Source organism: Mauremys mutica, chromosome 1, assembly GCF_020497125.1.
Source record: "Mauremys mutica isolate MM-2020 ecotype Southern chromosome 1, ASM2049712v1, whole genome shotgun sequence".
NCBI classification, from domain to species: domain Eukaryota; kingdom Metazoa; phylum Chordata; order Testudines; family Geoemydidae; genus Mauremys; species Mauremys mutica.
Window position 1 is genome coordinate 109,733,656 of NC_059072.1, and position 25,678 is coordinate 109,759,333.

General features: G+C 43.1%; 1 protein-coding gene across 7 annotated transcripts in view; it reads left to right on the plus strand.

Moving 5' to 3' along the window:
* OVCH1 (ovochymase 1) overlaps positions 1-25,678 on the plus strand; it is a 53,410-nt gene that overhangs the window by 24,642 nt on the left and 3,090 nt on the right. For 2 of the 7 annotated variants that reach the window (XM_045002125.1, XM_045002129.1), the window contains 14 exons: positions 520-715; positions 1,564-1,721; positions 3,121-3,277; positions 5,067-5,171; positions 9,126-9,347; positions 15,521-15,646; positions 16,209-16,347; positions 17,143-17,282; positions 18,584-18,718; positions 19,983-20,018; positions 21,522-21,746; positions 22,749-22,922; positions 23,783-23,815; positions 24,109-24,334. In XM_045002125.1, the coding sequence (XP_044858060.1) occupies positions 520-715; positions 1,564-1,721; positions 3,121-3,277; positions 5,067-5,171; positions 9,126-9,347; positions 15,521-15,646; positions 16,209-16,347; positions 17,143-17,282; positions 18,584-18,718; positions 19,983-20,018; positions 21,522-21,746; positions 22,749-22,922; positions 23,783-23,815; positions 24,109-24,334 (2,072 nt within the window). Of the gene's footprint in view, positions 1-519; positions 716-1,563; positions 1,722-3,120; positions 3,278-5,066; positions 5,172-9,125; positions 9,348-15,520; positions 15,647-16,208; positions 16,348-17,142; positions 17,283-18,583; positions 18,719-19,982; positions 20,019-21,521; positions 21,747-22,748; positions 22,923-23,782; positions 23,816-24,108; positions 24,335-25,678 lie in introns of those variants that run through there. The other 5 variants (XM_045002131.1, XM_045002126.1, XM_045002128.1 and 2 more) reach the window with 5 other exon arrangements.

Here is a 25,678-nt window from a genome sequence, read left to right on the forward strand (position 1 = left end):
TTTTAAGGCTTTCTCTTGTTATTATCTTTTTAATTCTAGTAGTTGGCAAAAAACAAGCTGTAGTGCTTTCAGCATCTTGCTGTCTTAATGTTGGGCAACACATCTTCCTACAGAATCACTTGTTGACCAGTGCCTTTCTATGCATTAAGTTGAGTCAAGGGGGCAAAAGCTTAGGGGTAGTTTATGTTGGTCTTCTGCAAAAACGTATCAGCTTAGATTAGCAACATGAAATAGAATCCTTGCTCCTAAATTCAGGGGATTTTAATACAGTCTCTTCCATTTGTGGCCCATCTGTAACCAAGAGTTGGGGGATATACTGAGCTGACCTCCAGAGTCCTGAATCTTCCCTCTTTTAATCTGTTTTGACTCTTCTCCAGCCTGACACTGATTTGTGTCTCATCCAAAATGTACTTTAAACCTATCTCCCTTTAATGTCAATTTTCAGTTGCATCTTCCCTGGTCCAGCCTCTTTGATCTCATCATTTTTGCTTTATTAATGTTTGATTCTGTTTGGTACAGGTGAGAAGGGTGAAAACTATTGTGGCACACCCTGATTTTGATACAGTGAGCTATGACTCTGATATTGCACTGATCCAACTGGATGTCCCTCTGGAGTATAACACTGTTGTGAGGCCAATATGTTTGCCCAACAGCACACAACCGTTATCTTCCTCTGTTCTGTGCACCATGACTGGCTGGGGGAGCACCCAAGAAGGTATGTAGTATGTTCTTCTCTAACTGGGCAAACAAGATGGAAATGTCTGAAGATTCTACCTCTGTCCTGCATCTCTTAATATCATTGTCAGGTGTGCTGAGCACTATGCTGGGTGGGGAGTGGATGGCAGGATCCATAGCTCTTCCTATGCACAAGTGATTTTAGCATGTAGGAGTTTTCTGCTATCACTGTGCAAATAGATGTATCTCTTACATGTTGCTTATGGGCTGTCTGATTTGCAGCTGTCTAGCTATAATTAGAATCATGTCCAGGATTGCAGGCCTAGCAGTTGATCTTAAAGCTCCCGTGCTTTTGCTTTTATGTTCTGGGTCTTACTTTCTGGTTTGTAGGGAGTGGGAAGCCTCACAAACCATGAAAGGGTTAAAATGATCAGGGCACTGAGGAGAGACTCATAAACAAGAGGTATGTTCATTCGGAGACAAACTTGCAGTAGGCTGGGGAGACACTAGCTAAAACCTTGGCTTTTTCCAGCAGGAGCTGTGTTTGAGTCCATTTACTGAACAAAGCCAAATCGAGCATCTACTTCTGCTCTGAAATAGCTATACTGTACTGTTGGCAAAGTGTGACATAGTGTGTACAGGCACCAGCCGTATTATTACATAACCAGAAGGTTCAGATAACCTGGAGGAAAGTCCAGTTCCCATACTCAGCTGCCTGGTTGGATCAGAATTGTGGCTGTTAGCAAGGGGACATGAGGAAACGTGTGGTTTTAGCTGACTTCTCTTTCTGTTGGTTTCCATCTCCAGTTTTGCATTCTCAGCAGGTTCTTTAACCCTACAAATAGCTTGCAATGTGATAAATGTTTCTCTGCCAATTTCTCCCCCCAGCAGATGGGAGCCTTGCTAGTCGACTGCAGCAGACACAAGTACCCATACTTGAGAGTGAAGTCTGTGAGAAAAATTACTATTTTAATCACCCTGGAGGGATCACAGCTAGGATGCTTTGTGCTGGTTTTGCTTCCTCTGGAGGGCAGGATTCCTGCCAGGTGAGTTGCTACTAAATGAAGATGAGTCTTGGTGATTGTTTGTTTTTCTGCTGTATTTTAATGTGATGGAAAGCATTGGGAAAAAGCTGGTAGACCAAATCCTACCAACAAGGAAGCCGCCCCCGATAACTGTCTACAGCAGGACTGGGCAACGCACAGCGCATCAAAAAAAAACAACACAATTAGCCCAAACTAGAACTGAATTCAAACCATGGAGCTGGAGAAGCTTAGTGGCAAAAACAACCATTGGTGTATTTGGGCTTTCAGCTGTATCTGTGATCAGGCCTGAGTAACTCTGGGTGAGGGGTATCAGAGGGGTAGCCGTGTTAGTCTGGATCTGTAAAAAGCAGCAAAGAATCCTGTGGCACCTTATAGACTAACAGACGTATTGGAGCATGAGCTTTCGTGGATGAATACCCACTTTGCCAGATGCATGAACATCTGGGTGAGGGGATATTCTTCCTTTTATGTTTCTTGAATCCTACCCAGTGAATAGATGGCAAAACCAGGTTAGAATATTGGGTCACACTTTTTATATTAGTTATATGAGAGAGTAATGTTCAATAATTGTTCTAGAATCCAACCAGTCAATAGGTTGCTTATAACAGTCTGTAAAACCTACTGGCATGCTTATCTCTAGAATACAAAATATTCATGCCTGTAACACATTTCATTTCTATTTACCTTTATTAACCCTTGATAAACTAGTAGCTGAATGCCTGTTCTGTTGCATGGTTATGGCAATTGAGCCAAGTAATATACTATCTGTGCAGTCTCCCTCGCACAGCCAATGAAATTGATGCATGCAAATTAGCTGTGGAGTAAGGGTGGTGATTGGTTATCTATATCACAGCAGTCTAGGAGTCCTGGCAGGGCATAGATACATGTCTTATGGTAGCTGACACTGCACAGGTGTCATTTGTAAAGTCAGAATGGCTGAGAACTTAAAAATACGGACAGTAACAGACTGAAAAATCCGGTGATGATTGAACCTGGTGGTACTCTAAACAAAAAGAGCTACAACCATTGTTGTTGCTGTTTACGTCACTGCTACAGGTGTGCTACATTTCAGAGTGACAAGTTTGGAATCTAATACAGATTATAAATGGAATATTTATATAAAATGTGACTGAATTTAGTACCTCCTGATTCCCAACCCTGTGTTCAGTCTTCCAGACCACTTTGCCTTACTAACAATCTGATTTATTGAATTAGCCATCCCAGTCCATGACTAAGAAACCAGGAGTATGAGCTGGGCAGACTCAGTTCTCGTATTCAAACTTTTCCCCTTAGCTATGGTCTGTGACTGCTCTTCACTTCTGTGACTAAGAGTGTAGAAGACGAATGAAGGAAGTTTCTACTAATATTCTAAGAAGTCCCTCTGTTTGTGTGCTTTCAGGGTGATTCTGGTGGCCCATTGGTTTGCCATAATGAAAAAGAGCCATTTATTCTTTATGGCATCATCAGCTGGGGTGTTGGTTGTGCCAGACCAAAGAAACCAGGAGTTTATACAAGGGTGAGGGTCTTCCTGGATTGGATCAAATCCACAATAAGAGGTAAATATCTTCTTTCTTCTAAGCAGTGTGTGTCCTAAAGGAAGAGCTTTCTGGAAGTATTCAAAGTATTTTGTGGACAGCAGATAGGACATTTTTCATCCAAAACAAAAATCTTTTTTTTACAACTTTATTTGATTTAGAACCAACCAAAAAAATAAGAAGAAAAACCCAAACTTTTTTAAACCAAAAATTTCCCAGTTTTCAGGGAGGAGTGAATGTGAGTGTGAAACGTTACAGGAAATTTCGGACAAAACACTTGTGCATTTTTTTCCACATTTCTCGTGAAAAATAATGGTATTTTTCTATCAGCCCAATTTTAGAGATGCAGAACTTCTGGGATAATCTGAAATGAAGTACAATCCACCAGTACACACCAAACATTGGACAAGTGCATTTTGAACACTTCAGAGTATGTGATATAGAAAGAGTGATCAATAACACAGCTCACTAGAGAGTGACTAAAATACAGTATGTGCCTCTTAAAAGGAAGTGGACCATGTTCTTTACAATGAAAGGAACACTTAGAAATGACAGGAAGAATGTTTTAAGGCAGTGTGTGTGATCTCCTACTTGGTATCCTCACAAACCGCCATGCCTGGGGAATTGGGATGTCTTCCTAACTGAAGTAGAGCAAATTATTTCTTCCCCACAGCGAGTTCACTGCTGATATGGCTGCCATCCATCCCAAGGGATATTCCTAATTATCCATTCTGTATCTTGTCAAGCTAGTTCAGGAGAATGCAAAACTAAAACCTACTTTGGTTAGCAAAAAAATCCTTTTGATAGTCTAGCTATGTGTGACTCAGCATAATGCTTTTATATATAGATTTTTTTTTTTTAATTGTCTACCAGCAGAACTGCAGTGGTGGCAAATGCAGCTCTGTTCCCCATCCTGATTTATGGCATAAGGGGTTAAAACTATTCACTTGTTGGCCTGCTTAGTGCAGTTGTCATCCGGTACCTTTTCATAGAATAAGCATGACTTTTAGATCTGCTGTTAACTCAAATGAGGAAGAAGAAATGAATTTCAGCATCATCAGGGACTCAGCGTGAGCTTTTTTTTTAAGCATTTTTACAATGGTCACTACTAATTTAGGATTGCTAAGTGCAGTTCATGAGGGTAGCAGTCTCCAGTCATCTCCCCCAGATGAATTATAAGGTGGCTAGAGGTCTCTTCCATATTGGAAGATCTAGTATCGATGGTTGGTGGGCATTAACTTTCTATAGTTTACTTTTTTCATGAGTTTACCCTAAGATAACCAGTCTCAGGAAGAGAAGTGCACAGATCTTTACCTGTAAATCAGTTTCTATGGTGGAGGTTTTACTATCACTTGCTCATGTTCACTTCTGCCTCTGTATAGATGGCTTCATTTGAAAGGTTTAGCATTCCATTATCACTTCACAAGCAAGGCTATGGTCTTAATCCTGCGTATGCAGGGCCGGCTCCAGGGGTTTTGCTGCCCCAAGCAGCAAAAAGAGAGGGGCTGGGGGGAAGCCACGATCACGATCTGCATCTCTACCACCACCGCTTCAGTCTTCGGCGGCTGGTCCTTTGCTCCGAGAGGGAGTGAGGGACCAGCCGCTGAATTGCCGCCGAAGACCCGAACGTGCCGCCCCTCATTGTTGGCCGCTCCAAGCAGCTGCTTGTTGGGCTGGTGCCTGGAGCCGGCCCTGTGTGTATGGGTACTGTCTGGTTTCCCACAAAGCTGTGTCTTTACAGATTATACATAGCCCAGGACATCTTTATTAAATTGTCCTAGTAATAGACATGTTGTACCTCTCTCTACAGAGATTGAACCAAATGCGCTTCAAGTAAGTAATAATGGACATGAAACCTTAACACAGACACCAATGAAACGGCCTACAACACCAACAGGAGCTGCATACAGACAAGGTAAAAACTCTCCTGCAGCTACATTCAGTTAATAGTGCTGCTGGTCTTATTTCTTGCATACCCTTGTATCCTGTGGAAGATGGTGGGCCAAGATTCAGCCTGGTAGTACTGTGCGGGGTGCCAAGCTAGGCAACTGTTTGCCAAGCTAGGCAAAGTGTGTAAAGGCCAAAAACTTTGTAATTACAGTGGATTTCTTGGAATTGCCTATTGACAAGAGATCTTAGGGTTAGATACAAATAATCCTCTTTTAACCCCAAGACTAGTGCAGACAAGCTAAGAGAATCTATAGTTGTAGGAGTCTAAACTGGGGGCAACAAACAAAATTACTTGTTTTCTTTTGAGTTCCATCAACCATAAGCTATTTTCCTCAGTGACTGTTTTTTTCTTTTTTAAAACAAACAAAAACCTTCTAGCTGTTAGTTTTTCTTACATTGCCCCACTCTACAGTCTTAAACCATTTGATACCAGCCACCATGTTCTCGTGCCCTTCCCAGCCCCATACTACTAGCATAACTGCCAATCAGAAAACAATTTCCATCTTCCTTTTAATATTGCTTGAACTGTTGGCCACAGGATTCAATATATTTTGATTTGTTGGCTATAGAATAATTCTCCATTGTCTACTTTCATAAGGATTTGGCCCTTAACTAGCAGGTTTTCTCACAGAATTATGACTCGCTTGACTTAAAATATTAATTAACCCTCATCCTTGTAAGTTAGGTAAATGTCAGAATGCCCTTTTCACAAACTGGTAAACTAGGGAGTAACCAGCCCGGCTTGGGCCAAGAGCAGGGCTTGAACCTGCTCCTCTCGTAGCTCAAAGGCATGGAATGCGGCCACTTGAGTTGACTGACCAAGTCCCCTACCTGAAAGTGGTAGCAGACTTTCACAACTCCTATATGGACCAGCCTCTACTAGAATGACCAGTTTCTAATGTAGGTTACCTACTTTCCTTAATGGAACTTACTTAGTACTGTAGGTGGTCTGAAAAGTAAGTGACAGCACTGGGACTAACATTTGGCACTCCTGAGTCAGCAAGGATTTCAGAAAGGCCCATCGTAGTTAAGATTTTGGCTCCAAACATTTCCATTTATCCATGGTGCTAAGGGGTATGTTGTACCATCTGCTTTCAGAATGTTCTATTGACTAAACCTTGGACAGCTTTCTTTGAGAGATAAAAAGGACACAATTGGAGTGCATGATTTTAAAGCCCCACCTCTCAGGGCTCTGTACTCAGAGGGGACCACAGGGAGTGCTTGGCTTTATTTTTTTTTTCTTTTGGAATGGGGTGGATGAGAGCAGACCCAAGCACATCCATAGAAGAAGGATCCTTTTGTGGTTAAGGGACTGGACTAAATCAGAAGAACTGGATTCAGTTCCTGCATCTGCCCCAGATGTCCTGTGTGGTGATAGGCAATTCACTTAATCCTTTCTACCTCAATTCACCATCTGTAAAAGGTGTAATATTTCCTGTCTGCTACCCTTTGTCAGTCTTGTCTATTTAGACTGCAAGCTGTGCAGGGTAGAAACAGTCTCTTTCTGTGCTTATGTACAGCACCCAGCATAACTGGATCCCAATTTTGGCTGGGGCTCAGAGGCTACTGTAATACAAATATGATGATGATAAACAATTTTGGCTCTTGACTCAACCTCTCCCACCTGCCACACACTTAACACACCCAGAAAGGTTTTCTCCCACAGCTGAGCAGACAGCATTGAAGGAAAAGAATGGTGAAAACCTGGAGAGAAAGCAAAAGAACCCTTAAACAAGACACTAGCTTTGGCAAGGCCCCAAAATCCAGTCTGTTCAGGAGTTAATGCTACCAGCTCAGCTTGCTTGTGCTGTTACCAGAGAACCCAGGCAGGCAATACATGCCTCTAAGCTGTGCTAACTGGCTAGCATCACCAGATAGAAAGTATGTAAAATTGGGATGGGGTAGAGGGGTAATAGGTGCCCATATAAGGAAAAAGCCCCAAATATAGGGACTGTCCATGTAAAATTGGGACATCTGGTCACCCTATAACTAGCACCCGTGCTGATAATTTCAGCAGAGGTCAGAGATTTGAATGGCCATCGAGACTGAAATATCCCTACTGAATGGTGCCTCCAGGACAATGTGGGAGAATAAGGGGGGATATGATAGAAGTGTATAAAATCATGACTGGTGTTGAGAAAGTGAATAAGGGTGTGTTGTTTACTCCTTCGCATAACACAAGAACTAGGTCGTCACCAAATGAAATTAATAGGCAGCAGGTTTAAAAACAAAAGGAAGTATTTTTTCACACAATGTACAGTCAACCTGTGGAACTCCTTGCCAGAGGATGTTGTGAAGGTGAAGACTAAAACAGGGTTCCAAAAAGAACTAGATAAGTTCATGGAGGATCGGTCCATCAATGGCTATTAGCCAGGATGGTGTCCCTAGCCTCTGTTTGCCAGAAGCTGTGAATGGGCAACAGGGGATGGATCACTTGGTGATTACCTGTTCTGTTCATTCCCTCTGGGGCACCTGGCATTGGCCACTGTCAGAAGACAGGATACTGGGCTAGATGGACCTTTGGTCTGATCCATTATGGTCATTCTTATGTAGTGGGTGGGGATGCTCACACAGTTGTTAGCAATGCTGTACCTCTTCCATACAGAGAGCATCAGTTACCAGCATAGCAACCTCCGCATAGGATTCATTTAATTTGCTTACATATAGAATAGAGATGGGGTACACACTCCTTCCTTCGGGTTCCTAGCCTAACCACCCAGCCTACTAAACTGTGAACTGCAGGCTTTTTCCCGTTGTCAGCATTCCGTGCTCATGCATAATGTGTGGAGCGAGGCGTGGTGAGGTCAATGCTAGCTTTAGCAGGGATTTCAGAAACTTCAGTGGTGGAGGAAATGATTTACAAAGTACTAACGGTATTGCATAGAGATTATGGCTTTTAAAAGATACTGCTGTGGGATGCAAAAAGCCCTATTGTATACAGGATTAAAGGGGGACACAGATTTCACTAGCAGTTTTGTTTTCTCTCCTCCAGTTTACAACACTCACACAGATGCTTCAAAATATTTCCCTATTGATTTGGTCTCTTTCCACTTGGGAAATGCTGCATTTGATTCCCCTCTGTGTGCATGGAGCACAAGCCAACACAGCTCTGTTTTTCTTGTGCCCTTATCTGTGTGCTTTCTAAGCAGGGAAAGCGTTCTTTGCTTTCCCAGAAAACATCCACTAACTTGTTGTGCCTGTTGCCTAATCCTGGACAGGTTGGTAAGAGACCAGTGTCAGATAAAGAATAAATCATCACAGTGGAAAATTGTCCAGATCAATGAATATGTGAAAGCTTGAGCTGGATAGCTTTGTGAGCTTTCTCCCCATTGAATACCCAGTTCACTCTGGAACTGTCCTGGGTCATTGGCTGTTTGGATGGGCCGTCAGGCTAGTTTTACGAACTCTTTTTTGGTCTCCCCTCTGGCAGGCCTGGCAGGCTGGGCACTCAGTCACTTTGGGGATGTTGCCCATCTTGCTTCCAGTTGCTGGATTGCTGGGGCTTTCTGCAAAGCACTGTGCTTGCCTTTTAGCACTGGAAACTCATCCTCTGTACTTCTATCATTCCAAGCACTTGAGACCTGGGGATTGCTTAAATAATTATGGGAACTGTACCATATCTATATTAGGGGGAAGCAAAAGTTTGCCCTTGGTTACACCTATGCATTTCAACTGGCTTCTGAGGACTGCACGTTTGTAACTGAGGGCAAACTTTCTCTCTTTGTATTACTAGAGAGACATTTAGTGCCCTGGGTCTCAGTGATGACTGAAGCAGTAACATGCAGTACTAACAAGCTATTTCCAATTGGCCATATTGTCCTCTTAAGATCTCTGATCTAAGATGTAATTAATAGGAGTTGTAGAGGAGTAAAAGCTCTTTCCCAATGCTCCTGTGACCAGCATATGCTCTTTTGTGCAGAATGTCCATCGGAAGTGGAGTTAACAGAGCCCAGAGGTTTCTTCTCATCCCCTTGCTCATCAGGCTACCTGGGAAACTTGAATTGCTCTTGGGTGCTCAGAATGTCCCCCAGAGGCATGGCAAAGCTCACAGTAAAGCATCTATCAATACCAGCCTCACGGAACTGCCAAGTGGAGCTCCTAGGGATATATGAAGAGAGCCAGAGAGGAAGAAAAGTAGTAGGTAATCAATAATCTAACTGAAGCTTTTCAGCACTCTTAGTTTCTCCTCTGTGTGTGGAATCTTTTTTAAAACTGGCCAGTGTCCATAGAGTGACTGTGCCATACTGCAGGCTGGATTTACTTTAAGCTACATTTTAAGGCCAGATTCTCTGTTGAGTGTATATTTGACTTAGTTCTGTTGACATCAGTACATCGGTTTAAAGCAGCAGAGAGTCAGGCCCTTAATTGAATTGTATGAATGGCAAGGGAGGGTGTGTGGAAATCATGGTGTAGTATTTGGATAGATATGCAGGTACTATACATTAGACATTCTGGCCTAAATCAGTTTCTTGACCTTTTTTTCAGGTGATGTATCCCTTACCTGAAGTAAAAACATTTTACAGCCCCCTTACAGGTCACTTTTCAATGATAATGATAGGGTTATATATGTATGGCTTCTGATGATAGTTAACTGATAAAACACTCCTGATTTAAAAACAAAAAAAGCTCAGTGATTTCATTATTCAACAAACATGGGAAATAGCTACCTGTATCTAAAGGTTTGTATATTCTGAGCAGTAAATTACTCCTGGGGGAATTCTGTGCCACTGCATATGTGCAGAATTTATGTCCCCTGAAGATTTTTTTTTTTTGCTTCCCTGCAGAAAAATGACTCTCTGATGGGGAAGCAAAAGGAAGCCACAAGATCAGTCATGTGACCCTCCCCAGCAGGAGGGGCGGCTCTAGGAATTTGGCCGCCCCAAGCACGGCGGCACGCAGCGGGGGGCACGCTGGCGGTCGCCAGTCCCGCGGCTCCGGGGGCCTCTTGCAGACGTGCCTGCGGAGGGTCCGCTGGTCCCGCGGCTCCGGTGGAGCATCCGCAGGCATGCCTGCGGGAGGTCCACCGAAGCCGCGGGACCAGCGCACCCTCCGCAGTCATGCCTGCGGGAGGTCCACCGGAGCTGCTTATCCCGCGACTCCAGTGGACCTCCCGCAGGCATGACTGCGGAAGGTCCGCCGGAGCCGCCTGCCGCTCTCCCGGCAAAATGCCGCCCCAAGCATGCGCTTGGCGTGCTGGGTTCTGGAGCTGGCCCTCCCCAGCAGTATGTTTCAGGTGCCCAGGGCAGCCAGCAAATCACTGTGGGGCAGGAGGTGGGCCTGGGGAAGACCCCAGCTGGCGGCTCCTACCCTGCACCGAGCTCAGCAGCTAGTCCCAGGTGGGCTGGGGAGGACGGAACTGCCTCTTTCCCTGCACAGCATCCAGGGCTGTGTCAGACCCACCCCCAGATTTTTTCCCCAGTTGTAGGAAGCTCTGCAAATTCCCCCTCCCCCCACCCCACCACTTTCTGAACCCATCACTCCTCAGATGCATGGGGAGGGATCACTGTACAGGGAGGTGCTCCCTCATCTGCCCAACTCCTGTGCATCCAGGTACCCCATCATACCCTGACCCTTCCGCTGAGCCTCACCCCCTCCCCTGCACTCTACCCCCAGATAAGCCCCACTCCCCCTGTTCCTAGGCCCTGCCACTGAGCCCCCAACTACCTTCACCTGGACCCCCCCTGCAGAGTCCCATTGCACCCAGCCCCCCAACAAACCCCTGTGCGTTCAGCTCCCCCCCGAGCCACCTGCACCCAGATTTGCTCCACACAGAACCCTCTCAACCCACACCTGGATCCCGCCACACTAAGCCCCTTCACACTGGGATCCTGCCTTGCTGAGCCTGTCTGCCCACACCTGGTGCACCTGGCACAGAGGGGCAGGGCCCTGAGGTGTTTCTGGGGCAGGCCCAGTCCTTGGATTGTCAGAGTTGGGTGCAGCCTTGCCGCTGAGCAGGGCCAGCTCCAGGCACCAGCTAAAGAAGCAGGTGCTTGGGGTGGCCAATACCAAGGAGCGGCCCTCTGGCCGCTATTGGGGTGGCAGGTCCAGGTCTTCGGCAGCAATTCAGCGGCGGGTCCCTCACTCCCTCTCGGAGTGAAGGACCAGCTGCCAAATTGCCGCTGAAGAGTGGAGTGGCGCGATTGCACTGCCACGGCTGATTTTTTTTTTTTTTTCGCCGCTTGGGGCAGCAGAAAACCTGGAGCCGGCCCTGCCGCTGAGTCTATGTCCTGGGGGGAGCTGTGCAGTGATCTCCCACCCCTGTGCAGCCAGTGGCCTGTGCTCCCCAATGCCATGCTGGAGCCTCCATGTTTATTTGACAAAAAAATTGCAGAATTTTAAAATATTGTGTGCAGAATGTTTAATTTTTTGGTGCAGAATGCCCTCAGGAGTAAGGGCAGACTACAGGGATTTGATGTGTGGTGGTTATCCATGTAGACCCACTGGTGCATGCTAAGTTTCCTACTGCACTTCAATGTAGTGCTGTTTGAGGCAGTATTACATGAACACCCATAAGGGAACATTGCAAAGAGATCTCTTGTGTCAGCATATACTAGTGTAAGGAGTAAGACTGTCTACACTGTAAATTACTTCGGTATAACTTACGTCATTCTGGGGTGTAAATAATCCACACCCTGAGCAACGTAAATTACTGACCTGAGCACCAGTATGGACAGCACTATGTCAGCGGGAGAGCTTCTCCCACTGACATAGCTACTGCCTCTCGTGGAGGCAGGAGTTAAGTTGATCAGAGATCTCTCTCTCATTGGCTTAGAGCATCTTCCAGGGCTGCCCAGAGGATTCAGGGGGCCTAGGGCAAAGCAATTTCAGGGGCCCCTTCCATTAAAAAAAGTTGCAATACTATAGAATACTATATTCTCATGGGGGCCCCTAGGGGCCTGGGGCAAATTGCCCCACTTGCCCCTCCTTCTGGATGGCCCTGACATCTTCACCAGAAGTGCTACTGTGGCGTAGCTGTGGTGTACACAGTATACATTGTCCTATAATATACTGTTACCCTTTTGGCCCAAGCAGCTACTAATTGGTTACAAGATTTTAGCTTTTTAGCCTGCATCCTAACCCAAAAACCTCCCCAGGTTCCTTCCAGGATCAACCACTGTGCCTTCAGCTGCTCCTTCGGGCAGTCTTCCCCCTCCGTGTGTTCTTGTCTGGCCTCTGTTTGTGTGATTTCTTTCCCCATTACCCCTCTCACCACTTACCCAAAAGAATACTCTGCCAAAAGTTCCAGGGTGGGTTCTCACGCACCTTCTTGTCTTAGTTATGTTAATAGAAGGGAGAGCTCACGCCTGCCTTTTCAATGGGATTTTAACTCAACCCATAACAAGGTTTCACCCAGCTCATAACACATTACTCATTACATTATACAAAAAGAAGGACCTGAAAAACCTATTTTTTGGCATCTACATAGCTCAAAAATTGCTAAACCTACCCCCCGCCCCAAATTTAATACCCCCCCCCCAAAAACCCAGAAGACCTAAATATATTTAAGTGGTTGTTTTGAGAGGTTGACAGCGACCCTGGAAATGTAAGGGAGCATGGGGATGGAAGAGGGAAACTTTTTTTTGCTTTAGATTTTAACACTTTCAATTCCTCATGACCACAATTGTCTTTTGCAACCCTCTGCACCCACTGGTTGAGAGAAATGGGTTTAATAAACAAATGAAATAATATTGTGCCTATATTTTAAAATAGGCCGAAACTATGGAATCGGGTTGGAGAGAGGGGTCAAAGAAAGTAAGGTGCCAGCTCCAACATCATCTTACTTATTTCATGCAGATTTACAGATTCGTAGACTTAAACACCATAAGGGACCATCATGATCATCTAGTCTCACCTCCTGCACATTGCAGGCCACAGAACCTCACCCACCCACTTCTATAGTTCAGGTGCACAACATTCTGTACTATACAACCATAAATAAAATAGAACTGGAGCTGCTATGTGCAGAGGAAAAGGGAAAATCAAGATAAGAACCTTGGAATCCCTGTGAGGAAATGGGTGGGGGAATGGCTTTTTCTTCTCTATTTAAAAGTGCTGTGCTGATGGTGGGGTGAGGGGTTAAGAGGAGGCAAATGACTAGCTAGCAGCATGCTCCCATTGCTGCTTGAATGCCAGCTCCATCCCCAAAGAGCTTTATTAACGTTCTCCTTCCTATTCCGTATGTGCTCTGAGTAGAACAGGAAGTGGAGTGAATTGTAAGTGTTTCAGGAGAGGGCGTGGTGTGCGCTTGGGGAGAAACAAGGCCTTTCTAATTGTTTAAAACAAAACAATGCCCCCCACGCAGAATGTTTCTGGGGAAAAGGAGGGGCTAAAAGCCACAAGGAAGAAATAGTAGTAGCAGTTGATGTAGTTAATCATAACAGAACAAGGAGTGCAGGGAAACAGACCTGAGATGGGGGGACTTTCTACTATCCTTGAGACCTGCAGTTCCCTTGGCAGTTTGCATTCACCATTGGAGGACAGGATTAAAAATCAAAATGATCTGAACAAACTGGAGAAATGGTCTGAAGTAAATAGGATGAAATTCAATAAGGACAAATGCAAAATACTCCTCTTAGGAAGGAACAATCAGTTGTACACACACATAATGGGAAATGACTGCCTAGGAAGGAGTACTGCGGAAAGGGATCTGAGGGTATAGTGGCTCAACGTTTAACACTGTTGCAAAAAAGCAAACATCATTCTGGGACGTATAAGCAGTAGTGTTGTAAGCAAGACATGAGAAGTAATTTTTGCACTCTGCTCTGCGCTGATTAGGCCTCAACTGGAGTATTGTGTCCAGTTCTGGGTGCCACATTTCAGGAAAGATGTGGACAAATTGGGGAAAGTCCAGCAAAGAGCAACAGAAATGATTAAAGGTCTAGAAAACATGACCTATGAGGGAAAATTGAAAAAATTGGATTTGTTTCATCTGGAAAAGAGATGACTGAGGGAACATCAGTTTTCAAGTACATAAAATGTTGTTACAAGAAGGAGGAAGAAGAATTGTTGTTCTTAACCTCTAAGGATAGGACAAGAAGCAATGGGCTTAAATTTCAGTAAGGGAGGTTTAGGTTGGATGTTAGGAAAAACTTCCTAACTGTCAGGGTGGTTAAGGGCTGGAATAAATTGCCTGGGGAGGTTGTGGAATCTCCATCATTGGGGATTTTTAAGAGCAGGTTGGACAAACACCTGTCAGGGTTGGTCTAGATAATACTTAGTCCTGCCATGAATGCAGGGGACTGGACTAGATGACCTCTCAAGGTCCCTTCCAGCCCTATGATTCAATGAGTCACACTCATTGTAAACAATGCTCTGCTTCTGATATGCCTAAAGGAAAAGCTATTTTCAGACCTCTATCCAGCTTCTTGCATTGAGCAGGCAGAGCTCAAACATTCCTTTAGCCCCGTCTGCATTTATTCGGAAAAGCTGGAGACAAGGGAAATCAAAAAATTGGGAATCAGAGGATCCAAACAGGACAGAGTGCAACAGGGGTCCTGGAAACAATTTCAGATTCAGAGGCCCACACACAGGGTGTCCCACAGCAGAGGACCATAGTTTAATCCAAACTGGCCCTTTAGATGGCAAGCAAACAGTCCATGTGATCTCAACTATCTGTGGATCATAGGATGACCAACAGTTCTGTTTCCTACCTTGTCCTTAAGTTATTGCATAATAATGGAGTTCTGCTCTATAAATTATATGTAAGCTTGGAAGGATTAGGTTATCAGTAAATATTGATTTTACTGTGTACACACAAACCGACAAAGTATTTCCATCGATGACGATGAAAATTTACAGATAAGCAAAGTAAGAGAAATGTTGCTTGAGAACTTCTTAGTTCAATTTAAGGATATTTACTTGGTATGTTTTGATGTGATGGTGACAATTTTGTTTTTAATGGCTAATAAAGCTTTAACTCTTGAATTTCCACGTCCGTTGTCATTAGTCTGACCTCTCCATAATTTTCACCCTGTGAACATTTCAATTGATAAAAATTAAAATGCTTAAAAATCCATATCCAAAATTAATTTTAAAAAAATCAGTCAGTAGGCTTGGCAGAAGTTGGGCTTTTTTTATTTTCATCAAGAAAGACACTGAAAAATGCAAACAGATAAATTACTTACAGCCAGTATGTTTCCAAATACTGCATGTATTAGGCTTTATTTCCTCTTCCTCTTAGTTTTTCAACTTCCCCCAGAAAGAGCTGTGTATTAATTTTGTAACTATTATGCAACTAAAAGTTGCACTTCCAGGATTTGTTTCCAGAGCAGTTTCTAATATTTCTCCTTTTGCTTGGGTTTGTTTCTCTCCTAGCTGAACTATGTGGTGTCCTGCAGTCGCCTAGGACCTTTCTGAGTCGTGGCCCTGTGGTGAAAGTGGTGTTCCATTCTCTTACCCTTGCTGCCTTTGGCATTGAGTACATGGTCTTCAGAGTCCAAGGTATGGTAAGGTGACACCTCCACTGCTAGAGAGAGAGATGGTTGGTAGAGAGTGAGCTGAACCATTTGACCTCCAATTCAAACTAACCTATACAATTTCAGGACTCTGCTTGCTTCCAGAAGGCAGTGGGGTGGATATAGAATAAGGGACTCTCTTCTGGAGGAACCAGTTGAGTTCTTACTGAGCACCAAAATAGAGTTCTTATTTTACTGAGCCCTACATGGGAAATTAGAAAAACACAGAATGAAGAAAGCTGGAATGACCTTAAAATAAGCCTTGATATTTCTTTTTACAGAGAACTTAAATAACAAGCAGAAATGTCTTGAATAATGGAAAATAATCACTATTGGTATCAAATTAGTTGGCGGCCCAACTGTTTTGTTTTCCAGACTAATTTTAATTTTTAAATGAGGCATTTTAATTTTCAGCTTTCTTTAGATGGACTTTAGCCTAGGAACCAACTTCTAGAGGCACTCATGGTATTGTCTTGGCCATTGGTAGAAGTGTATTTAAAAGACAGTAGCAACTTGAATCCCAAATTTTACATCCAGTTTCTTTCTAGGGCCAAAGATTGGAAAGACAGTGAAACGTCCCAAGGATATGAACCAAGAATTGTCACGCTGCCGGGATGTCATTCTCACAGACCCAGAAGGATTGATCCAGTCACCAGGCTATCCCCATGGCTATCCTAATGCCACCAGGTGAGAGTGAACTGGTTTAATCCCGTTTCTTGGAACTCGGTTCTACAAAACTGTGGCTGATCTGGGATGAACAAATATGACTTTTTCCACATCTAACTTCTGTATTTCATTTACACATCTTTTGAAAAACTGAACAGGTGCCACAGAAGGCAATTGTGGAACCTGTCTGCCTCTCACATAGAAACATGGTGATCAGAAGGGCTAATGCTGCTACACCCTTTCTAACACTTAGTGGCCAAATCTAGCATTGTTCTGGTAAAATCATTCATCATGTTGTCAGCTGGAATGCTAAAAGGGACTCTCCCTCCCCCTCCTCTGGCATAGAATAACTCAGCAAGGTGGTAAAAAGGGCACTCTTGCTCAGTTTTATCCTCACCCTTTTTGCAAGGCTTGTCTAGTTCCTAGCCCTTTCTTCCCCCAGCTTTTCCTGCTAAGAGGGAGTGATGAGTAGGAGTGGTTGCTCAGTGAAGTGTTAGGCAGCTAGGAAGCTTCATTGGCATTGGTCCATCTTGTTTCTGAAGAATAAGTGTCATAATTTTATGTACACTTTCATCAACTGGTTGATAGTTCATTTTATTCATAATTTCTATACCAAAATGGATTCAAACCAACATCCCACTCTGGATTAGAAACTCCACTTTGTTGTTTGGGGTTTGTTTTTTTTAAAACCGACTCAAATTCTTTTCTTTCCTTGTTCCTTCCACCCCATTTTAGTAATGATCCCGTGGAAATGTGAGCCAGTTGTAGGGTGCATGTGATTGATTGATTGGGTGTTAATTTGTTCTTGCCCTGCAGCTGCCACTGGCGAATTGTAGCCCCGTTAAAATCCATTATTCGGCTTGATTTCCTGGCCTTCTGGACTGAAAAGACTCTGTCTGATTGCCATGGACAACTGATGGTGTATGAAGGATTTGAGCCAAGCAAGGAGCTGATAGGTGAGAGATTTGCTTGTGGTTCTGCTGGGAGTGGAAGAGGAAGAGGGAAACTCTTCCAGTTTTCTTAGCAGACCATTGGGCAATTTGCCACATGAAAAGAGGAATTCCAACTTTGTTTCTATTTATACTGACTTTAGGGGAGTGTCTTCTAGCTAGTTCGTCATCATTTCCATTTCTAGGACCATTTCTGTTGATCTATTGTAGAGATGGGTTTGGTTGTTTGTTTCACTGTTCATGATAAATTTGCCTTAAAGGCAGATGTCAGTCACCAAATTGGCCATTCAGTATCTTAGGAACAAATGCACTTTAGCATGTGGAGTGCTTCCTATGATGCTTCTCTCAACACTGCTGTGCATGACAGTAAGCAAGTGACAGTTGAACTGGAAATAAATTGCAGCAGATACTATTATGGGGCCCTCAAGGAATTTCTACTAATTTTATACATTGTCTCAAACAGTTCTGGCCTACAGGGCACTGAAGTGGCTCATTCTCCAATGAACGTGATGCCCTGTGATCAATCCATTGGTCTCCACATAAAAATGTGTCTTATGAAAACTGTGAAACAACAAAATAACTTAAAAAGAGACTATTCCCTCCCTTGTGTGCAACCCTAACAATCTAAACAGTTAAATAGAAAAGTAACTAAAATCTCATTAGTGCCATAGCATATGACCTCTATGTGGATTGGTTAACTTTCAGCCATCAGAGATGTTGGTCTGAAAGCATTCTCTTCCCCCAACCCAACCACCACACCCTAATGCTTTTAATGGTTACAGCAAGTGTGTTTTTACCTCTTTGATTTTGGTTTGTTTTAGTCAAACTGCACTTTCTCTGTTGTGAGAAGGACACTGTTTTGTTTATAAGAAGTGTGTACAATAACCTTTTGAAATTCTGCTCTATCTTAGCACCAGTCTACACTACAAATGTAGATCAATGTAACTGCATCACTCAGGAATGTGGGCTTTTCCCGTTGACATAGCTACCGCTTCTCAGGGAGGTGGAGTACCTATGTCAACCGGAGGTCTCCCATCGGCGTAGGTAGTGTCTCCACTAAAGCTGCACCAGTGCAGCTGCAGCTCTGTAAGTGTAGACACGCCCCTCAGTCTGTTAATCAGAGTAGAATGAACTCAAGGTGGCTCAACAGACTGAGGTTTCATTTCTCGCTGATACATGAAGGATTTATACAGGTACAGTTTAAGGCTTCATTTTTCTGAGGTGCGGTATAACAGGTCTGGGTAAAATACAATAGCCTAGCATTGTGCCTTTCATGGTTATCAACCTGGAATCCTACTACCTGGCAGGTAACTTCTGTGGGGAAATTTCACTCTATCCTTTAAAGTCTGATGGTCCAGTGGTGACGCTGACCTTCATGTCCAGTGCTGAAGTGGTTACAAAAGGGTTTGTTCTGACCTACTCTTTCCATGATCTACAATCTGGTAAGTTGGTTACAGATTCGGTTTGGAGTGGAGGAGTGGGAGTGGAGTATAGAGAAAGGTTATGCAAAATGTAAGAGAAAAATACATATCAAAGTCTCATGACCATTTATAAAAAGAAAACCAACTTAAAGAAGAAGCTTTAATAAATGTTCAGCCAATATCTGGAAGATGTAAAGCACTATGAGAGAGGGTCTCCCAACCAATCCATTCCAGAGAGGAGGCTTATTGAGCGTCAGAAATCTGGTTCTAACCCAGTCTCTACTATTTACTAGGTATTGAAGCAATTCACCAAACTTCTGCATCTTCTTTTCCCATCTGTGAAATGAAGGTCACTAATTAACAGCCTAACCAATGTACTGTATCTTCCAGTGACCCCACCCATTCTGCTCTGCGTAAACTACTAACCCCTATCACCATCCCTACTTGTTGACTTCTTTCACGACTATTCTTTTCCTTTCCCTCTCTCCTTATGCACTGAACTCCCTCCCTGAGCTAGTATACAAGTTCATAGCTTTCCGTCCTTCAGACGCCTCCCCGCACCCCCAAGACTCACTTCTGCTGCACCTACAAGAAACCAGCTAACTCATACAGCCGTTAAGGTTGGTTAGTTTTTAAAAAATGATAGATTAAAAAAATTGATTTTTTTTCTTTATCACTCATCACCTTTCTCTTGTAGCCCTGGATTGGAAACCCTTTGGGGCAGGGACCCTCATCTTTGTGAGGATAACACCTAGCACACAGTGGGTGCTACTGTCATACTACGAAGTCATACTGTCATACCCTGGGATCAAAGACATCATAGATGTGAAAAATTACCACTTTGTCCCTTAGGATACTACTTCTGTTTTTCATGAAAGCAAATCACTTTGTGACCACAACAACCTAATTCATCAGTCCCCACCACCACCCACCCCTTCGCATTTGTTATGCCACATAACAAAACAAGCAGAACATTTTGTTCATGTAAATGGTCTATCCAATATAAATATACTGTCAGTTCTGGTAAATGAGTTTATCCTTGTAAATTAACAAAACACAATCATATCTTTAAAACTTCAGGTTTTTTTGAATATTACATATTTGGAGACCATACAGACCTTACTGTAAATATAGGGGAAACTACCTGTCCCTGTGTCAGAGTATGGTTCTTAATGCCTAATCGCTCAAGAGTTCGTGTCTACCCATTGAGGCATTCAGAATCCCTAGTTTATTTGTATGGTGAGTTTAACCATTAATGATAAGTATGGTAACTCTCTCATTTTAGGTTTTGCATTAGGAAAATTGAAAACTGCTGAAAAAGGTAAGATCAGTTCTAGCTCTTTCTACCAGCCATGCGGGGAGGGGAGACGCAAACCATAAATAGCTTTTCTAAATGTCTCCTGGATTTTATTTGGAGAAGTCAGGGCCAGAGAAGTGCGTTGGTAGCTGGAACATAAAGGAATTCTTAGCTAATCTCAAAGTCAGCCTCAACTCCCTCAGATTTTGAGTGATGGGAAAGGAACTCTATTTGCATTTCCCCCTTTGTCCGTGCATCCTGGAGTTGTAGCTAAAATGACTAGTCTGTCATGCCATATGTGACACATCTGGGAGAAGGAACACACTTTTTTTTTAAAGCTTGAAAATGTGAACCCTAGTGTGACATCCTGTTTTTCCAGACCCTTCCCTATGTCATTCCCAATAGCCTGCAGTTCTCCCTCCCTCACTGCCCCACCAAATGTACCCTGCGTGCACTATCAGCCCCATGCCCACCTTAGTCTTAATCTAAATGTATGTGATGCCAAATTGTTAGTGGTGAAATAACTGAAAGTGACTCTCCTTTCACAACCTACATAAATGAAATGTACAAGCAAAAGGACTTTGGAGAAGCCTGGAATAAATAAAGAGTAAAATTTATTTAAAAAATAAGTAAATTCCAACCCTGCAGCCTGCTCTACTCTACTAAATAAAACTGAGGAAATACATCCATTGGTTTCAATGGGCTTAGCCCAGGGATGTTTTTCCAGGTATGAATCTGTCTAATTAGAAATGTTACTCTTATGGCTGAATTGTACTGGTCGTAGGTTCTCAGATAGCTTGGCCTTTGGCTCTTCCAGAGTTCAACACACTTCCCAAATGATGGCTCCCTTTTCCTTCTTCTAGAACAGCTCTTCTATATTAAATATACCTGTTAAGGGCACTGTATCAAGCTGTGTGGAGAACTATGTTTGCTGTGCAGGTAGATCTTAGTATCAACAGGAGCTTTGTTCAAGCAGAAACCAATAGAATTTAAATTCCACTCATGGGTCTGCATGCTTTTGTTGTTAGAAAATCATAGGGGATCAGGATTTTTCCAAAGCTGGGTGGAAATTTTTGGATGAAACTTTTCTTTTTTTTCACACACTTCCCTCTCCAGCCCACCCCACCCCCCACAAAAGGCAGATTCAGGTTGACTGAGCCCTTTTGTAAATGTGTATAGAATTAACTGAATTGTTTCAGTCGAGGTGGGGGAGGGAGAGAAATGAAAAAAATCAAAGCATTTTGTTTCGACATTGAAAATGACTTCATTTTGAATTTTGGTTCAATTTTTGCTTTTGATATGCCAAACTCAAAGAAAATGTTTTTCCTTTTGGGTCTAACAAAATGCTTCCTTTGACTAATATTTTTTTATCTTCACATCTCCCAGTTATGCCAGTGATCCAAAAAAAACCCAGTCAGTTGTTTGTACAGCTCTAGCATTTTCAGACAGTTTTAATGGATGTTAGAGAAGACAGATTTCTGTCAGGGCAAAATCTTAACCACTGAAACTCTCATTTTTCTCTTTAAGGGTGTCCAGTCTTGGATCTAATTCCAGTTGGAGCTGCTGAGATAACATCTCCTAATTACCCCAACACTTATCCCAACATGCTGAACTGCACCTGGACAGTTTATTCCACTTCAGGAAATAGGTTGAAAGCTGTGATCAGAGACTTGGTAACAGAGAATGCAAGAGGCTGCATTTGGGACTCTTTGAACATCTATGATGGCCCAAATCACTCTTCAGGGCTGCTTGGTAGGTTGATCTCTCTCACTCTCTCCCTCCTGCCTTGTCTCAGGGAAGTTGGCCAACATATGATGTGGGGACAATCTCTCTATGTGGGGAACTAAACAAGGTGAGGGAGAGGGAAATCTGAGTTACTGTAGGTTTTCCAAAGGTAATGAGTGCTTCCAGAATTGTTCTACAATTCCTATTGGGTGTGGACTGGGATGGACTCTGAAGAAATTTAAACTCAGGGACTTCTCTCTTGAACTATTTGGGGCGGGGGTAACAGTAAGAGGGAGCTGGTGTCTCATACTCTCTCTTTCCACTGTTCCTTTGCTCAGTCTTTTGTATCTTATGACTTGCTGCACTATATTCTATTTGTGCATCTGATCTAATATGCAGTTCATGGACAGATACTACTCCTTTGTTTTGAATAGTGATGGTAGTCTTACTGTTTGGGTATAAACAGAGTAGGATTGCTTTCGAATGTGTGTGTCTCCTTTTCTTGAGTATGGCTCTTTTTTTAATTCTGTGGCTTTGACAGAGGACCTTTAAAGGCTGAAGCTGTTAGTTTGATAATTAAGGGAGTACTGTGTCTTATGAAACACAACTACATGGAGGACTTTATCAAAGCCTTTCCTCAGACAGTTTACTAACAAATGGCCCAGAGCATCTCACAACTGAATATTCTTGGTAGGAGAAAAATATTTTCACCCTCTTCAGGAAGGATATTAAAATACTCCTGTACTTAAAGTATTATCCCCACATACTGTAGCAGTAGGCTTAGCCCAGAGCACTCAGACATTGAGTGACTTTGGGCAAATCATTTAAGATCCTAGCAAAGCTAGCAAAAGAGCTGTAAGTGAACCCCTGCCCCAGGGGCATTGTCATTATAATGTTTTGACACATCTAATTGGCCTGGGTTTTATTTTATCTTCAAAAATGTGGCTACCCTAAGAATAAGTTTAGCACAATTTGACAAACAAAATTGCTTTGTCACTCTGTAAGTGCTCACCTCTTCGTAATTTGCAGCTAGTTTATGTGGCCAAAAAAAGTCTCTCAGCCTGTTATCAAGCAGCAGCTACCTGACTCTACATTTCAAGACGGACAGGTCTGTGGGGAACAAAGGCTTTAAAATTCTGTTTGAAGAGGTGAATCAGTGGCCAGCACAGAAGAGTAGGAGTGGCATAGAACTTGAAAGCAAATGTAAGTAATGCTGTAAGTCTTTCTCTCTTCCAGTCCAAATAGCCTTCTTGTGCCTAAATAGTAGTAGAGGTCTCAAGGAAGGGAAACTTGAATGTATACAAGTCTGCTGAGGTGACCTGTCTCCTAAAGGAATCATCCTACACTTAGCTGAGGATGCCATGATGGCCAGTTTTCATTCTCAGCTATGGACTTGGTTGTTAATTGTACTAGAGGTATGTTACTGGGGTGTTGATTTTCAGGCCTCTGCATAATTCCAGTCATGAGTGGATCAAATAGCAATATTCTTACTGAATTAATGTACGAGGCAGAACACTAGATCATACCTTAGTGGAGGGAGAATGCAGTTAACATACCTAATTGGACTTTTGTATGGTTCTGACCACCGCACCAAAGGCTTAACTGAAAGAATGGTTCTCTAGATGCTGATTGCACCCACAGGAAACCAATAAATTCTTCCATGTCTGCTCATGTCTCTTTGATGAGAACTCATCCAACAATTCTTACTAAAAGGATGTGTTGTCTCCTGTGGCTCTGGACGCAGGCCAGAGGTGTCTGTCACAAGGCTGTGTGACACAAGGCACTGTGACCCAGGTGCTGGAACTAGGGGTGCTGGTTTCCATCATATACAGGGTTTACAGTTTTGTTCAATGGCTTTCAGCACCTCCTCTATAAAAATGGTTCCAGCACTACTGACCTGTGGAATGTTCCAGAATATCTTCCACAGAGATCCAAAAAGAGGCTCTAATGCACCTTGTCCGTTACTGTTCTTGATAATTTCCTCCACTACACTTGCACTGCCAATGAAAACAGCTTGACAAGGAATTTTTTAACTGACTGTCTTTCCCTTCAATTTCTCACAGGTCCACCTGCTAAGTTAACAGCTTCTGAGGAAAGTAAATATTGTTCATTTAAGGTTTCAACTATCTCTTCTCTCTCACACCAGCCCCTCCCACAGTAAACATCTATTGGAAAATTAATGGTGTGGGAAGCAGATTCACCACCCAGTTTTTCAGGCTCTCCCCTCCTTAATCCTACCAGATGTACTTGGGGATCCTGGAACTCTTGATAGGGTATTTCTTCTGTTTGAGCAAATGTCTGATATTTCACTGTCTGGATTTGTATGCATGTTTAGCTTTGTCAAGCTATGACCAGTAAAATATTACTAACAAAATGAAACCGATTCCAGACAAATGTGGCGTTCCAGTGGTGGATCCATTCCCAGTGGACAAGTCCGAGATGAATGTGAAAGCAGTCAGAGAAGACTCAGGCAAGCCAAGGGTGGTTGGTGGCAGCCCAGCACCTCAAATGTCCTGGCCCTGGCTGATCAGTCTACAGTACGAGAATGAGCACTTCTGCGGAGGCTCTCTGATTGCTGAGAAGTGGGTCCTAACAGCTGGACACTGTAACTTCAGGTGGGCAATGTTGTTAACCCTTCCAACACCACCACAGTGGCGCATGCTAGCCTGCAGACTTTGGCAGCCTTTAAATCATTGTTGCTTCCTGGCAAGCAAAACCACTTCATACTACTTCTTGCTTCACAACTGTCCCAGAAGGGTGTATTTACCACCTCCTCCTCCCTGCTGCTACAGCCCTTTTGAAAAACCACAGACAGACACACATTCCTCCTTCTCCTCAAAACGTACAATTTCCAGGGATCTTCCATCAGGGCACTTGGTGGATACTAAGGTTTAATTCATCTTGGTTACTGGGTGACCAGTGTAATCACCCCACCTCCACCCCCTCATCAGTGAAAATATCCTCCTAAAATAACTTCTACTGGCACTAATAGGTCTCTACACAGGTTTGCTTCTACACATACAATAGTATGGCTAGCCTAGTGTGGTGCCTTTGCCAGCCCAAGCCAAAGAGTTAATTATTATACTACATATGAGGGTTAACTTAACTTGATGTATGCCCTGGTATCTCTTCACTATTCAGTGGTGGTGAGATTGTGGCAGTTGTGCCAGAATTTCATACAAAAGCATTGCGCTGAATTGTCTGACACGGCTCCGTAACAGATAGAGATGCAGAATGATTCTTGGAAAGGATTGGCACTTAGATGCTAACATAGTCACTAAGTTGGCACTTGTTGTGTGGCCTGAATATTTGTGTCAATGTAAACTTCAGCAAAACTAGAATCCAGTTCCTCCTCTAGTGATTAATTTCAGAGTAGCAGCCGTTTAGTTTGTATCCGCAAAAAGAACAGGAGTACTTGTGGCACCTTAGAGACTAACAAATTTATTTGAGCATAAGCTTTCGTGGGCTATGGCCCACTTCTTCAGATGCATAGTATGAAACATATAGTGAGGAGATATATATACATACAGAACATGAAAAGGTGGAAGTAGCCATACCAACTGTAAGAGGCTAATTAAGATAAGCAATTATCAGCAGGAGAAAAAAAACTTTTGTAGTGATAATCAAGATGGCCCATTTAGTGTCACTAAAATTGAGTTTCGAGAATACTGGACTGCCTTGCTTAAAAGTACACATGAACAGTAGTGCATTTTGGAAACTGAAGGTTGATCTCTCCATTGTTTTACAATATGGTAACTTCTGATTGTTTTGGGTAGAATTTTCAAAAGCATCTGTGTGACTTAGTAGCAGAAGTTCCATTTAAAACCAATCAGATTTATGCTTAAAAGTCATACAGGTGCTTTTGAAAATCTCACCTATCATCTTAAGTAGAATTTTATGCCAGTTTTGTATATGGAGGTTTTGTTTTCTTAATTGAACTGAAAATGTGTGTTCTGTTT